The 16,467-nt window shown below is 37.3% G+C and overlaps 1 protein-coding gene across 1 annotated transcript in view; it reads right to left on the bottom strand.

Annotated features, from left to right (window-relative positions):
* The window catches only part of LOC128636237 (mucin-5AC-like), a 196,490-nt gene that overhangs the window by 12,097 nt on the left and 167,926 nt on the right, over positions 1-16,467 (bottom strand). Inside the window, 1 exon segment of the mRNA XM_053689276.1 lies at positions 12,309-12,352. Coding sequence (XP_053545251.1) covers positions 12,309-12,352 — 44 coding nt within the window.

The following is a 16,467-nucleotide window of genomic DNA, read 5'->3' as shown; positions in this document are numbered from 1 at the left end:
TTGAAGTTAGGGGTGTTAGGGTTAGGGTTAGACTTCGGGTTAGGTTTAGGGGTTAATAACTTTAGTATAGTGGCGGCGATTTTGGGGGCAGCATATTAGGGGTTAATAACAGTAATGAAGGTTGCGGAGATGTTAGGGACAGCAGATCAGGGGTTAATAATATTTAACTAGTGTTTGCGATGCAGGAGCACGGCAGTTTAGGGGTTAATATATTTATTATAGTGGCGGCGATGTCGGGAGCGGCAGATTAGCGGTTAATAATTTTATTTTAGTGTTTGCTATGTGGGAGGGCCTTGGTTTAGGGGTTAATAGGTAGTTTATGGGTGTTAGTGTACTTTTTAGCATTTTAGATATGAGTTTTATGTTACGGCGTTGTAGCACAAAACTCATAACTACTGACTTTCAGTTTACTGTATGGATCTTGACGGTATAGGGTGTACTGCTCACTTTTTTGCCTCCCAGACAGACTCGTATTTCAAAGGAAATCCCTTTTGGAAAGCTGCGGTAGTTACGTTACGTTACGGCCAAAAAAGTGTGTGGTGCACCTAAACCTGGAAGACTCGTAATACCAGCGGTACTGAAAAAGAGCCTTAACGCTTCTTTTTCACTCATACCGCAAAACTTGTAATCTAGCCAAAAGTATTGGCCCTCATTGGATACTGCTGTTATTTGTGGCAGTCAAAATTGTTCTCACTGAACCTTTTCCCATAGTTATTTCTTGAAAGGGGTTTTCCATTCAGTTTAGCTGCTGTGCAAGTGCTCATTTTTTCTTTGCATAAATGTTTTGTAGATGAGCTATTTATATAGCCCATACATTTATTTTTTTTATTTTTTTTTATGTATAGTTTTGCTTATTTTTAAATACCATTGCTCTGATATTCAGACTCCTAACCAAGCCCCAAAGTTTTAGGAGAATTCCGTCAGATACCTACTCAAGCTTGCTCCGGTTCGTGTAAAGGGTCTTTTCATATACAAAAGAAGGGGGAGGGGGGAGTGTCTTATTTCCAACTTGCAGTGGGCTTTCCAGGTGCCTTTTCAACAGAGCTAAACTGAGAGCTTCTAAGTAAGTTTTTAAACAGTTTTATACTGGATTTTTATATCAGTATCTGTGCATCTTATTATTTATATTAGTGTCTATTACATGCAGTTATATGAAAATTGGTGTATACTGTCCCTTTAAGTACATAAAAGTCAATGCAGACAATTAACCCCTTAAGGACCACAACGCTTTTCTATTTTCTGACCATTTGGTATCACGGCTATTTTTACATTTCTGCTGTGTTAATGTTTAGCTGTAATTTTGCTCTTACTCATTTACTGTACCCACACATATTATTATATACCATTTTTCTCGCCATTAACTTTCTAAAAATACCATTATTTTCATTATATCTAATAATTTACTATAAAAAAATTATAAAATATGATGAAAATATGGAAAAAAAAACACACTTTTTCTAACTTTGACCCCAAAATCTGTTACACATCTACAACCACCAAAAAGCACCCATGCTAAATAGTTTCTAAATTTTGTCCTTAGTTTAGAAATACCCAATGTTTACATGTTCTTTGCTTTTTTTGCAAATTATAGGGCAATAAATACAAGTAGCAATTTGCTATTTCCAAACCACTTTTTTTTAAAATTAGCGATAGTTACATTATCCCTGAATATCCCTTGACATGTATATATATTTTTTTAGAAGACATCCCAAAGTATTGATCTAGGCCCATTTTGGTATATTTCATGCCACCATTTCACTGCCAAATGCGATCAAATAAAAAAAAAACGTTCACTTTTTCACAAATTTTTTCACAAACTTTAGGTTTCTCACTGAAATTATTTACAAACAGCTTGTGCAATTATGGCACAAATGGTTGTAAATTCTTCTCTGGGATCCCCTTTGTTCAGAAATAGCAGACTTATATGGCTTTGGCGTTGCTTTTTGGTAATTAGAAGGCCATTGCACACCACACGTGTATTATGCCCAGCAGTGAAGGGGTTAATTAGGGAGCTTGTAGGGTTAATGTGCGCACGTGATCCCACCCCCTCTTAATACTTCCTCCCATCGATAGCCACCCACCCGCCTCCCTGCATTGGCTCCCACCCACCAACGATCATGGCCATCGATGTCCGATGCAGAGAGAGACACAGAGTGGCTCTCTCTGCATCAGATGGCTAAAAAATGTTATTGCAGGATGTCTCAAAATCGATGGTATCACTGCAATAACATGAAAGCAGCTGGAAGCGTCCTTGGTCATTAACAACCTTTTTTTGTAGGACGCACTCTGTACGTCGTTGGTCGTTAAGGGGTTAAAAAATGTGTCTCATAACTGAGGTAATACTTGTTTAGTCAAATATTAACTATGCCTTATATATGGATTTATATTGTGAATGAACATAACAGTGACCTCCCCAAAAGATATATGGATAAATGAGCTGTCCTAAACTCTCACCACACCTTAACATTAATCCACTAACCCAGGGGTTTTCAAACCTTTCCCCAGGCCCCCCTAACAGGACAGGCTTTCAGGATTACCTTGGGTTGAGAGCAGGTTAATAACCATGTTTACTAATAAGCTGCTTATTTTACCTGTGCTCCAGTTAAGATATCCTGAAAATCTGACCTGTTAGGGATACCTGATGACAGGTGTCTGTTCACTGTAATTCATCTTTACTGCAAATGTCTTCATTATAAACTTCCCTTAAATACTACCTCACGTTATGAGACACCCTCAATGCTTAAATAATTATTTCACAATCCTCTTGTACTTATGTAACATCAATTGGTAATGTCTTTAATTTAATCTAGCAAATAGTACCTTGAAAGTAACGTTGGTTGCATTTCACCCATGCAGAATGTTGTGATACCCAGCAGTGTTTTGTGTTGTGGCTACTGATACAATTCACACCCATACACAGTGAAGGGATGGTATAGTCAACATTAAACTTTTAAGATTCATATAGAGGAAGTGATTTAAAAAAAGTTTTCTTTGTTCACTTTGTTTCCTTTGTTGAAGACTAAATGTGTTAAATTAGCAGCAATGCAGTACTGGGAGCTTGCTGAACACATTGGGGGAGCCAATAACATTGTTCATATTAATATAATCATATTGTTCATATGATTTTTTTTATATTAAAGCTTAGCGGCAAGATTACATATGGCTTTTGCGGGCGACGCCAGTTTTTAAGCAGTGTTGGTATCCAATATACAGCGCCGCATATAAATGGCTGCATGTATATTTCACCCGTCGGCCGCAATTTTTACTCCCATAAGCTAACATAGAACCGCGTTGCAAATCGGTATCACATATTCAGCTCAAGACTTACGTGGCGAGAATTGAAAAATGTTACTCCATTTTCACCTCGCCACACAAAGGCAGCCGCAGCAAGCCTTGCGCTGATTATGTGAGCACCGTAACTCCCGTAACTGCCTGAAAATAATAACTAACACCTAACAAATGTGCAATATCTACAGTGGATATTAAAAGTCTACACACCCCTGTTAAAATGGCAGGTTTCTGTGATGTAAAAAATGAGACAAAGATAAATCATTTCAGAACTTTGTCCACCTTTTAATGTGACCTATAAACTGTACAACTCAATTGAAAAATAAACTGAAATCTTTTAGGTAAAGGGAAATAAAAATAAAAAAATAAAATAATATGGTTAAACTAATACTTTGTTGGAGCACTTTTGATTTTATTACTGCACTCAGTCTTTTTGGGTATGAGTCTATCAGCATGGCATATCTTGACTTGGCAAGATTTGCCCACTCTTCTTTGCAAAAACACTCTAAATCTGTCAGAATGCGAGGGCATCTCCTGTGCACTGCCCTCTTCAGATCACCCCACAGATTTTCGATTGGATTCAGGTCTGGGCTCTGGCTGGGCCATTCCAAAACTTCTTTTTCTGGTGAAGCCATTTCTTTGTTGATATGGATGTATGCGTTGGGTCGTTGTCATGCTGAAAGATGAAGTTCCTCTTCATGTTCAGCTTTCTAGCAGAAGCATGAAGGTTTTGTGCCAATATTGACTGGTATTTGGAACTGTTCATAATTCCCTCTACCTTGAATAAGGTCCCAGTTCCAGCTGAAGAAAAACAGACCCAAAGCATGATGCTGCCACCACCATGCTTCACTGTGGGTATGGTGTTCTTTTGGTGATATGCAGTGTTGTTTTTGCGCCAAACATATATTTTGGAAATATTGCCAAAAAGTTCAACCTTGGTTTCATCAGACCAGAACACCTTTTCTCACATGCTTTTGGGAGACTTCAGATGTGTTTTTGCTCAATTTAGCTGGGCTTGGATGTTTTTCTTCATAAGAAAAGGCTTCCGTCTTGCCGTCTACCCCAAAGCACAAACATATGAAGAATACGGGAGATTGTTGTCACATGTACCACACAGCCAGTACTTGCCAGATATTCCTGCAGCTCCTTTAATGTTTCTGTAGGCCTCTTGGTAGCCTCCCAGACCAGTTTTCTTCTCGTCTTTTTATCAATTTTGGAGGGACCTCCAGTTCTTGGTAAAGTCGTTGTGCCATATGTTCTCCACTTGATGATGACTGTCTTAAATGTGTTCCATGGTATATCTAATGCCTTGGAAATTCTTTTGTACCCTTCTCCTGACTGATACCTTTTAACAATGAGATCCCTCTGATGCTTTGGAAGCTCTCTGCGGACCATGGCTTTTGTGTTGGACATGACTAAGAAAATGTCAGGAACAGCTGAACTTTATTCAGGGTTAATCAGAGGCACTTTAAATTATGGCAGGTGTGTGATGACTCTTATTTAACATGGTTTTGAATGTGATTGCTTAATTCTGAGCACAGCTACATCCCCACATTATTTTAGTTTTGTTTTGTTTACTTCCCTCCACCTTAAAGATTTCAGTTTGTTTTTCAATTGAGTTGTGTAGTTTATAGGTCACATTAAAGGTGGAAAAAGTTCTGAAATGATTTATCCTTGTCTAATTTTTTACATCACAGAAACCTGACATTTTAACAGGGGTGTGTAGACTTTTTATATCCACTGTATCTACCTGTCAACCGCAAACCCCCGCCGCAATAACTAATAAAGTATATAAACCCTTATATCCGCCATCAAACCCACATCGCAACTAATAATAAAAGTATTAACCCCGAAACCGACAACCCAGCCACAACGCAATATGCCTAATTAAACTAACACCTATATCCGCCATCAAACCCACATCGCAACTAATAGTTAAAGTATTAACCCCTACATCCGCCAATCCCAACATTGCAAACTACCAAATAGATTTATTAACATTTATTAATCCCTAATCTGCCATTAACCCACAAAGCAAACTCCCTATTAAACTATTAATCCCTAATCCGCCAAAACCCACAATGCAAATAACTAATTAAATTACTAAACCCCCTAACCTAACACCCCCTAAATTAAACCCAATTTACTAAAATAATAATACGAAATTACAAAAAATTAAAATAAAAAAACTAACATTACTTTAAACATAAAAAGACTAAATGTAAATTAAGCTAAAATTACAAAAAATAAAAAAGTCTAATAGTACATAAAATAATAAACAAATTATCAAAAATTTAAAAATTAAACCTAATCTCTATTAAAATCAAAAAGCCCCCCAAAATAAAAACACCCCCTAATCTAATACTAAACTACCAATAGCCCTTAAAAGGGCCCCTTGTAGGGCATTGACCTAAGTTTAACAGCTCTTTTCCTTAAAAAAATACTAAGTTCCCCCCTCTAACAGTTAAAGACCCCACCCACCAAACCACCCAAAAAAAAAAAGCCTAACACTAAAAAATCCTAAACTACCCATTGCATTTGTATGGGGATTCAGCTCTTTTACTGCCCTTAAAAGGGCATTCAGCTTTTTTAAGAAGGCCCATAAGCCTAATCTAAAAAAAAAACAAAAAAAAAAACTAAATCTAACCCCCAGGTGGGGTACTCACGGTTCCTGAAGTCCAACGGAGAAGGTCCTGTTCCAGGCGGTGAAGTCTTCTTATAAGCGGCGATTGGTTCCTGAAGTCCTGCGGTGAAGTCTTCTTCCAAGCGGGGACTTCTTTTTTCTTCATCCAAGACCAAGCCGGAGTGGAGCGGAGATGAGAGCAGAGCAGGACCGGCGACCGCGGAGCCATGGAGCGTAGTTTTAATAGGGACTTTGCATGGGGGTTTTGGTGGATTAGGGGTTAATAGTTTTAATAGGGACTTTGCGATGTGGGTTAATGGCAGATTAAGGGTTAATAGTTTTAATAGGGACTTTGCGATGTGGGGTTAATGGCGGATTAGGGGTTAATACATTTATTAGGTAGTTTGCGATGTTGGGGTTGGCGGATATAGGTGTTAATACATTAATTATTAGTTGCGATGTGGGTTTGATGGTGGATTAGGGATTTATAGTTTAATTAGGCATTTTGCGTTGTGTGGGGGTTGTCGGTTTCGGGGGTTTATACTTTTATTATTAGTTGCAATGTGGGTTTGATGGTGGATATATGGGTTTTACGTGTTGGCTTTTTTTTTTTTGGAGGCCAGTTAGACTTTCAGAGGAGATTTTTTTATTTTTTTTATTTTCTTAGGGACCGGCAGTTTTCCCCGATGTGCGAGGTTAAATTACGGGTGGTGCGGGTTTCAACGCTTGCGCTGAAGCCTGCGCCGTATATGTAATCTCGCCCCAGATGAGCAAGTATATTTACATATAGAAAATAGAAGTTACAGGAGATGTACTCACTGGTGCTTGCAAATGCTATGGGGTCACCAAGCTACTTAAAGGGACAGTATACTATAAAATAGTTTTTCCCTTAATGTGGTTCCAATTACTTTTTTTACCAGCTGCGGAGTATAAAATGTATGAGATTTGCTTTTTTAAGGCTTATTTGTGTATATGAGTTAGCTGATTTTGTGTTTTAAAGCCACAACCTAATAAAATGGGTTGAGCTTGTAGGTATAATCAGATCTCATTACTTTATCACATTGTGTACATATACCTGCTTTTTAATCTTATATCTGTCCATAAACCAATCACCAATACTTGGAGAGAACAAAGGAAAATTTAACATTGTATTACATTATCTTCTATAACCACTGGGAGTAAAATTTCTTCTACTAGCTGCTTAAACACAGCTTGGCCTTGAGGCCAAAATCTTTCAGGATGGGTGGGGATACCACAGGCTAAATAAACTAATTAAAATGCCAATATAAGGGTAATGGAAATACTTGTAAACAATTTAATACACTTCAGCAGGTAAAGTGGATCATTGGGAACAAATTAAAAGGGAGAACATTTTTTTAGTAAACTGTCCCTTTAAGTCACATGTACCTTTCATTTTTTATTATAGGTTTCAATATAATTCTGTTAAAGGGACAGTCTAGTCAAAATTAAACTTTCATGAATCAGATAACGCAGGCAATTTTGAGCAACTTTCTAATTTACTTCTATTAACAATCACCGAGATTACAAGTTTTGCGGTAACAGGGGTGCGTTGCTAACGCATAGTTTCAGCTCACTGCTCACCTAAAGTAATGCTGGTATTACGTTTTTTTTTAACCCCGGCGTTAGCCGTAAAAAGGTGAGCGTAGAGCAGAATTTAGCTCCACATCTCACCTCAATACCAGCGCTGCTTACGGTAGCGGTAAACTGGCTAAACGTGCTCATGCACGATTTCCCCATAGGAATCAATGGGGCTGATTTGGCTTAAAATAAAACCTAACACCTGCTAAAAAGCAGCGTTCAGCTTCTAACGCAGCCCCATTGATTCCTACGGGGAAATAAAAGTTATGTCTACACCTAACACCCTAACATGAACCCCGAGTCAAAATACCCCTAATCTTACATTTATTAACCCCTAATCTGCCGCCTCCGACATCGCCGACACCTGCATTATATTATTAACCCCTAATCTGCCGCTCCGGACACCGCAGCCACCTACATTATACTTATGAACCCCTAATCTGCTGCCCCCAACATCGCTGACACCTACATTATATATATTAAATACTAATCTGCCGCCCCAATGTCGCCGCAAACTAACTACATTTATTAACCCCTAATCTGCCGCCCCTAACATCGCTGACACTATAATAAAGTTATTAATCCCTAAATCTAAGTCTAACCCTAAGTCTAACCCCCCCAACTTAAATATAATTTAAATAAAACAAAATAAAATTAGTACAATTAAATAAATTATTCCTATTTAAAACTAAATACTTACCTATAAAATAAGTAACTAACTAATAGTTACATTGTAGCTAGCTTAGGATTTATATTTATTTTACAGGCAACTTTGTATTTATTTTAACTAGGTACAATAGTTATTAAATAGTTATTAACTATTTAATAACTACCTAGTTAAAATAAAGACAAATGTACCTGTAAAATAAACCCTAACCTAAGTTACAATTACACCTAACACTACACTATCAATAAATTAATTACTTAAATTAAAATAAATTACCTATAATTAACTACAATTAAATAAAATAAACTAAAGTACAAAAAACCCCCACTAAATTACAGAAAAAAATAAAATAATTAAAAGAATTTTAAACTAATTACACCTAATCTAATCCCCCTAATAAAATAAAAAAGCCCCCAAAAATAATAAAAATCCCTACCCTACACTAAATTACAAATAGCCCTTAAAAGGGCCTTTTGCGGGGCATTGCCCTAAAGTAATCAGCTCTATTACCTGTAAAAAAAATACAATACCCCCCCAATATTAAAACCCACCACCCACACACCCAACCCTACTCTAAAACCCACCCAATCCCTCCTTAATAAAACCTAACACTACCCCCTTGAAGATCACCCTACCGTGAGACGTCTTCACCCAGCCAGGCACAAGTGGTCCTCCAGAGGGGCAGAAGTCTTCATCCAGGCGGCATCTTCTATCTTCATCCATCCTGAGCGGAGCGGGTCCATCTTGAAGCCAGCCGACGCGGATCATCCATCCAGACCGACGACTACACGACGAATGACGGTTCCTTTAAATGACGTCATCCAAGATGGCGTCCCTTGAATTCCGATTGGCTTATAGGATTCAATCAGCCAATAGGATTGAGCTCGCATTCTATTGGCTGTTCCAATCAGCCAATAGAATGCAAGCTCAATCCTATTGGCTGATTGGATCAGCCAATAGGATTTTTCCTACCTTAATTCCGATTGGCTGATAGAATCCTATCAGCCAATCGGAATTCAAGGGACGCCATCTTGGATGATGTCATTTAAAGGAACCGTCATTCGTCGTGTAGTCGTCGGTCTGGATGGATGCTCCGCGTCGACTGGCTTCAAGATGGACCCGCTCTGCTCCGGATGGCTGAAGATAGAAGATGCCGCCTGGATGAAGACTTCTGCCCCTCTGGAGGTCCTCTTCTGCCGGATCGGATGAAGACTTCTGCCCCTCTGGAGGACCACTTGTGCCCAGCTGGGTGAAGACGTCTCACAGTAGGGTGATCTTCAAGGGGGTAGTGTTAGGTTTTATTAAAGGGGGATTGGGTGGGTTTTAGAGTAGGGTTGGGTGGGTGGGTGGGTGGTGGTTTTTAATGTTGGGGGTATTGTATTTTTTTTTACAGGTAAAAGAGCTGATCACTTTGGGGCAATGCCCCGCAAAAGGCCCTTTTAAGGGCTATTTGTAATTTAGTGTAGGGTAGGGATTTTTATTATTTTGGGGGGCTTTTTTTTATTTTATTAGCGGGATTAGATTAGGTGCAATTAGTTTAAAATTCTTGTAATAATTTTTCTTTTTTTCTGTAATTTAGTGTTTTGTTTTTCTTTCCGTACTTTTGTTTATTTTATTTAATTGTAGTTAATTGTAGGTAATTTAGGTAATTATTTTAATGATAGTGTAGTGTTAGGTGTAATTGTAATTTAGGTTAGGATTTATTTTACAGGTACTTTTGTATTTATTTTATCTAGGTAGTTAATAAATAGTTAATAACTATTTAGTAACTATTCTACCTAGTTAAAATAAATAGAAACTTGCCTGCAAAATAAATATAAATCCTAAAATAGCTACAATGTAACTATTAGTTATATTGTAGCTATCCTATGGTTTATTAGTATTTAGTTTTAAATAGGAATAATTTATTTAATTGTAGTAATTTTATTTAGTTTTATTTAAATTATATTTAAGTTAGGGGGGGTTAGACTTAGGTTTAGGGGTTAATAAATTTAATATAGTAGTGGCGACGTTGGGGTAGGCAGATTAGGGGTTAATAAAATTTAACTAGTGTTTGCGAGGCGGGAGTGCGGCGGTTTAGGGGTTAATATATTTATTAAAGTGGTGGCGATGTCCAGTCGCCAGATTAGGGGTTAAAAACTTTATTTAAGTGTTTGTGATGTGGGGGGCTCAGTTTAGGGGTTAATAGGTAGTTTATGGGTGTTAGTGGGGTCGGCAGATTAGGGGTTAATAAATGTAGGTAGGTGTCGGCGATGTTATGGACGGCAGATTAGGGGGTTAATAAAATTGAACTAGTGTTTGCGAGGCGGGAGTGCGGCGGTTTAGGGGTTAATATATTTATTAAAGTGGCGGCGATGTCCGGTCGGCAGATTAGGGTTTAAAAACTTTATTTAAGTGTTTGCGATGTGGGGGGGGGGGGGGGGCTTGGTTTAGGGGTTAATAGGTAGTTTATGGGTGTTAGTATACTTTTAAGCACTTTAGTTAAGAGTTTTATGTTATGGCGTTAGCCCATAAAACTCTTAACTACTGACTTTTAAATGCGGTGTCAGTCTTGACAGGAGAGGGTGTACCGCTCACTTTTTCTAAGACTTGTAATACCAGCGTTAGACAAATCCCATTAAAAAGATAGGATACGCAATTGACGTAAGGGGATTTGCGGTAAGCTCAAGTCGCGGGAAAAAAGTGAGCGGTACACCTGTACCTGCCAGACTCGTAATACCAGCGGGCAATAAAAAGCAGTGTTGGGACCTCTCAGCGATGCTTTTTAAGGTTAAAGCAAGACTCGTAATCTAGCCGAATGTTTATTTGTTCACTTGGTATCTTTATTTGAAAAAGAAAAAATGGTAACTTAGGGGCCAGCCAATTTTTGGTTCTGCACCTGGGTAGTGCTTGCTTATTGGTGTCCAAATGTAGCCAGGTGCTAAATCAAAAATGGGCTGGCTCCTAAGCTTACATTCTTAAATTAGAAAGTTACTTAATATTGCATGCTCTATCTGAATCATCGTTTAATTTTGACTAGACTATCGCTTTAATGAGTGTTAGGATCCTTCTTGTCCTGACCTTATTTATGACTTGCTAGTCATTTCCTACACACTTGTCCTGCATATTGCCTTTTATTATCTTAAAAAAGGCAAGAAAAAGCAAGAAAGATTTCAGAATTATATTGCAGAACTCCATGCATGGTCTGGAAAAGAAAAACTTTTTAGAACACATTTTAAACCTGCACTCTTTGAAACTTTAATTTAAAATTGGTCGTGATGGTGGATGCTGTCAACGATTTATACTCATCATCTTTCCTATCATCCTGTCTCAGAACTTTTATCCGCACTAATCTATAAAGATAATTTACTTTTGGAGGACAAGAGCAAAAACGCTTTTAACATTTAATATAAACTTTTATTGTTATAATTAAAACACAGTGAATATATATATGTATTAGTTCTGTCACAAATTAGTTACTCATTAATTTATTATCTGGCTTTCATACCCCAGGAATACCCAATAAACAAGAACAGCCAACTAATGTCCTTCTCAGTTGACTGACTCCTCTATCAGCTAACTAGAAGACAACTTTAGCAATCCTGACCAAGTTAGGGGATGGCTTAAAGGGACAGTCTACACCTTGGTCATCTTAAGGTCTTACCTTAGATTTAGATGCAAATATCCTCCTGCACCTTTTCTATATCATGCAGCAGGAATGGTAAAAAGTTATTTTAAAATGAATATTGTTTCTGGCCACTTTGAAATGACTGACAAGCTCAGCCCACTGATGACATCATGATCTGGGCTGCATATGGCATCCAATCACAAAATGCTCACTAGTTGGATTTAACAGACTTTCAATGCTATTCAGTAGAGAGCCTATATGCAGCCCAGATTGTAATGTCATTAGTGGGCGGAGCTTTCAGCCATTTCAAAGTGGCCAGAAACAAAATGAATTTTAAAATAACTTTTTTACCGTTCGCAAACTTAATCTAAGGTAAGTCTTTAAGATGGCTAGGGTATAGACTGTGCCTTTAAGTGCATGATATTAGTTTCTTCCTCTCATTTTGTTTTTGATTAACATTCTTTCAGCTTGGAGATGTATTTGAATGTATTTGAATTGTGTATTTAAAACACTTGCATACATACCTGTGATGTCATATGCACATATAATTCCTTTTCTTGTACACAAACTACAAATTAAAAACAAGGGAGAAAACATTAATATATTTGACTCAATATTACAGTAGTAGCATCATCTATTTAAAACATAATGTGTGTATTTTACATTTGCAACTATTAGTGATGTGTATTCGTAAACGAAAATGACTATCCAAATAAATGCACCAGCAAAATGTAAATGGTTAATAGTTACCTTAATGTGTTCTAGAGGGCACACTAACAGGAGGCTTAGCATGCTAAGCTCCATCTAACTGTAGTTCTCCAAGGTTTAGCGCACTCTTCAGAGTGCATTACGGTATTGTAGCTTTGAAACGTTTAAATTTGTTTTAATGAAAACGAGTGTAAATGTTTAACTAAAATTCAGTATTTCTTTCTTTTTAAAACAAATACTGAATAGTTGACCCAACAAATATTCGGGGAAACATATTTTCCTGAATATTTGGATTGAAAATTTCATCTGAAACAACATTTATTTGACTGCACAAGTCTAGTAGCTATATTATTTTTGTATTATTTTAGTGCATTTGAATTTCATTGTCTGTATACCTCTGCGTTTAACATAATGTAATTAATATCATGAATGATAAGCTTAAATAATCAGTGAATAGAATTTTTATTAAAGGGACACTAATTTCAGTTTTAAACTTTCATGATTAAGGCAGAGTGTGCAATTTTTTGGAGACTTTTGCAATTTACGTTATTCATCATACTGAGCATGTGCAAGAATTCACATTTTACACATATTTACTCTCTCTGATTGGCTGATGGTTGAGAAAATAGGGGTGAAGGAGCTATTTAAAAAAACAGTTTAATACACTCCAGTAGATAAAATGGAAAACTATGAACACATTAAAGGGTAGAAAATATTAAAGTGCACTGTCCCTTTAAAGAAACACAAAACACATTTTCTTTCATGTAATTAGCAAGAGTCCATGAGCTAGTGACGTATGGGATATACATTCCTACCAGGAGGGGCAAAGTTTCCCAAACCTCAAAATGCCTACAAATACACCCCTCACCACACCCACAATTCAGTTTTACAAACTTTGCCTCCCGTGGAGGTGGTGAAGTAAGTTTGTGCTAGATTCTACGTTGATATGCGCTTCGCAGCAGGCTGGAGCCCGTTTTTCCTCTCAGTGTGCAGTGAATGTCAGAGGGATGTGAAGAGAGTATTGCCTATTTGAATTCAATGGTCTCCTTCTGCGGGATCTATTTCATAGGTTCTCTGTTATCGGTCGTAGAGATTCATCTCTTACCTCCCTTTTCAGATCGACGATATACTCTTATGTACCATTACCTCTACTGATTCTCGTTTCAGTACTGGTTTGGCTATCTACTATATGTAGATGAGTGTCCTGGGGTAAGTAAGTCTTATTTTTTGTGACACTCTAAGCTATGGTTGGACACTTTATTTATAAAGTTCTAAATATATGTCTTTAAACTTATATTTGCCATGATTCAGGATGATCAATATTCCTTATTTTCAGACAGTCAGTTTCATTATTTGGGATAATGCATATGAATAATCATTTTTTTCTTACCTTAATTGTTTCATTTGACTTTTTTCCCTGTGGGCTGTTAGGCTCGCGGGGGCTGAAAATGCTTCAATTTATTGCGTCATTCTTGGGGCGGACTTTTTTGGCGCAAAAAATTCTGTTTGTCACTTCCGGCGTCAAACTTGACGCCAGAAGTTGTTCGTGTTTGCGTAATTTTTTTGACGTTTTGCGCAAAAAATGTCGGCGTCACCGGATGTGGCGTCTTTCTTGGCGCCAAAAAATTTAAGGCGCCAATAATATGGGCGTCTTTTTTGGCGCTAAAAAATGTGGGTGTCATTCTTGTCTCCACCTTTTTTTCACATTATTTCAGTCTCATTTTTCATTGCTTCTGGTTGCTAGAGGCTTGTTCATTGGCATTTTTTTCCCATTCCTGAAACTGTCATTTAAGGAATTTGATAAATTTTGCTTTATATGTTGTTTTTTCTTTTACATATTGCAAGATGTCTCACATTGACCCTGGATCAGAATCTACTTCTGGAAAGATGCTGCTGGTTCTACCAAAGTTAAGTGCATTTGCTGTAAACTTGTGGTAACTGTTCCTCCGGCTGTAGTTAGTGATGAATGTCATGAAAAGCTTGCTAATGCAGATAGTATTTCCATTAGTAATATACCTTTACCTGTTGTTGTTCCTTCAACATCTAATACTCATCTAATACTCAGGATGTTCCTGTTAATATAAAAGAATTTGTTTCTAAATCTATTAGGAAGGCTATGTCTGTTATTCCTCCTTCCAGTAAATGTAAAAGGTCTTTTAAAACTTCTCATTTTTCAGATGAATTTTTAAATGACCATCATCATTCTGATTTGTCTGTTTCTGATGAGGATATTTCTGGTTCAGAGGATTCTGTCTCAGATATTGACACTGATAAATCTTCATATTTATTTAAAATGGAATTTATTCGCTCTTTACTTAAAGAAGTTTTAATCGCATTAGAAATGGAGGATACTAGTCCTCTTGATACTAAATCTACTAAGCGTTTAAATTCATTTTTTAAACCTCCTATAGTTATTCCAGAAGTTTTTCATGTCCCTAATGCTATTTCTGAAGTAATTTCTAGGGAATGGAATAATCTGGGTACTTCATTTACTCCTTCTCAAAGGTTTAAGAAACTGTACCCTGTGCCATCTGACAGATTAGAGTTTTGGGACAAAATCCCTAAAATTGATGGGGCTATCTCTACTCTTGCTAAACATACTACTATTCCTACAGCAGATAGTACTTCCTTTAAGGATCCTTTAGATAGGAAGATTGAATCCTTTTTAAGGAAAGCTTATTTATGTTCAGGTAATCTTCTTAGGCCTGCTATTTCTTTGGCTGATGTTGCTGCCGCTTCCACTTTTTGGTTGGAGACTTTAGCACAACAAGTATCAGACCATAATGCTCGTAGCATTGTTAAACTTCTTCAATATGCTAATAACGTTATTTGTGATGCCATCTTTGATATCATTAGAGTTGATGTCAGGTATATGTCTTCAGCTATTTTAGCTAGAAGAGCTTTATGGCTTAAAATTTGGAATGCAGATATGTCTTCTAAGTCAACTTTGCTTTCTCTTTCTTTCCAAGGTAATAAATTATTTGGTTCCTAGTTGGATTCTATTATTTCAACTGTTACCGGGGGGAAAGGAACTTTTTTGCCTCAGGACAAAAAATCTAAAGGTAAATATAGGGCTGCTAATCGTTTTCGTTCCTTTCGTCAGAATAAGGAACAGAAGCCTGACCCTTCCCCTAAAGGAACGGTTTCTGTTTGGAAACCTTCTCCAATCTGGAATAAATACAAGCCTTTTAGAAAATCAAAACCAGCTCCCAAGTCCATATGAAGGTGCCGCCCTCATTCCAGCACAGCTAGTAGGGGGCAGGTTACGATTTTTCAAAGACAATTGGATCAATTCGATTCACAGTCTTTGGATTCAGAGCATTGTTTCACAAGGGTACAGAATAGGTTTCAAGGTAAGGCCGCCTGCGAAGAGATTTTTTCTCTCTCGCATTCCAATAAATCCAGTGAAGGCTCAGGTATTTCTGAAATGTGTTTCAGATCTCGAGTTGTCTGGAGTAATTGTGCCAGTTCCAGTTCTGGAACAAGGTCTGGGGTTTTACTCAAATCTATTCATTGTACCAAAGAAGGAGAATTCCTTCAGACCAGTTCTGGATTTAAAGATATTGAATCGTTATGTAAGGATACCAACATTCAAAATGGTAACTATAAGGACTATTCTGCCTTTTGTTCAGCAAGGGCATTATATGTCCACAATAGATTTACAGGATGCATATCTTCATATTCCGATTCATCCAGATCACTTTCAGTTTCTGAGATTCTCTTTTCTAGACAAGCATTACCAGTTTGTGGCCCTTCCGCTTGGCCTAGCAACAGCTCGAAGGATCTTTTCAAAGGTTCTCGTACCCTTCTCTCTGTAATCAGAGAACAGGGTATTGCGGTATTTCCTTATTTGGACGATATCTTGGTACTTGCTCAGTCTTCACATTCTGCAGAATCTCATACGAATCAACTTGTGTCATTTCTTCAAAGACATGGTTGGAGGATCAATTTACCAAAGAGTTCATTGATTCCTCA

Source organism: Bombina bombina, chromosome 7 (assembly GCF_027579735.1).
Source record: "Bombina bombina isolate aBomBom1 chromosome 7, aBomBom1.pri, whole genome shotgun sequence".
Classification (NCBI taxonomy): domain Eukaryota; kingdom Metazoa; phylum Chordata; class Amphibia; order Anura; family Bombinatoridae; genus Bombina; species Bombina bombina.
Note: the sequence above shows the minus strand (reverse complement) of the source record. Positions and strands in the feature narration are given on the sequence as shown.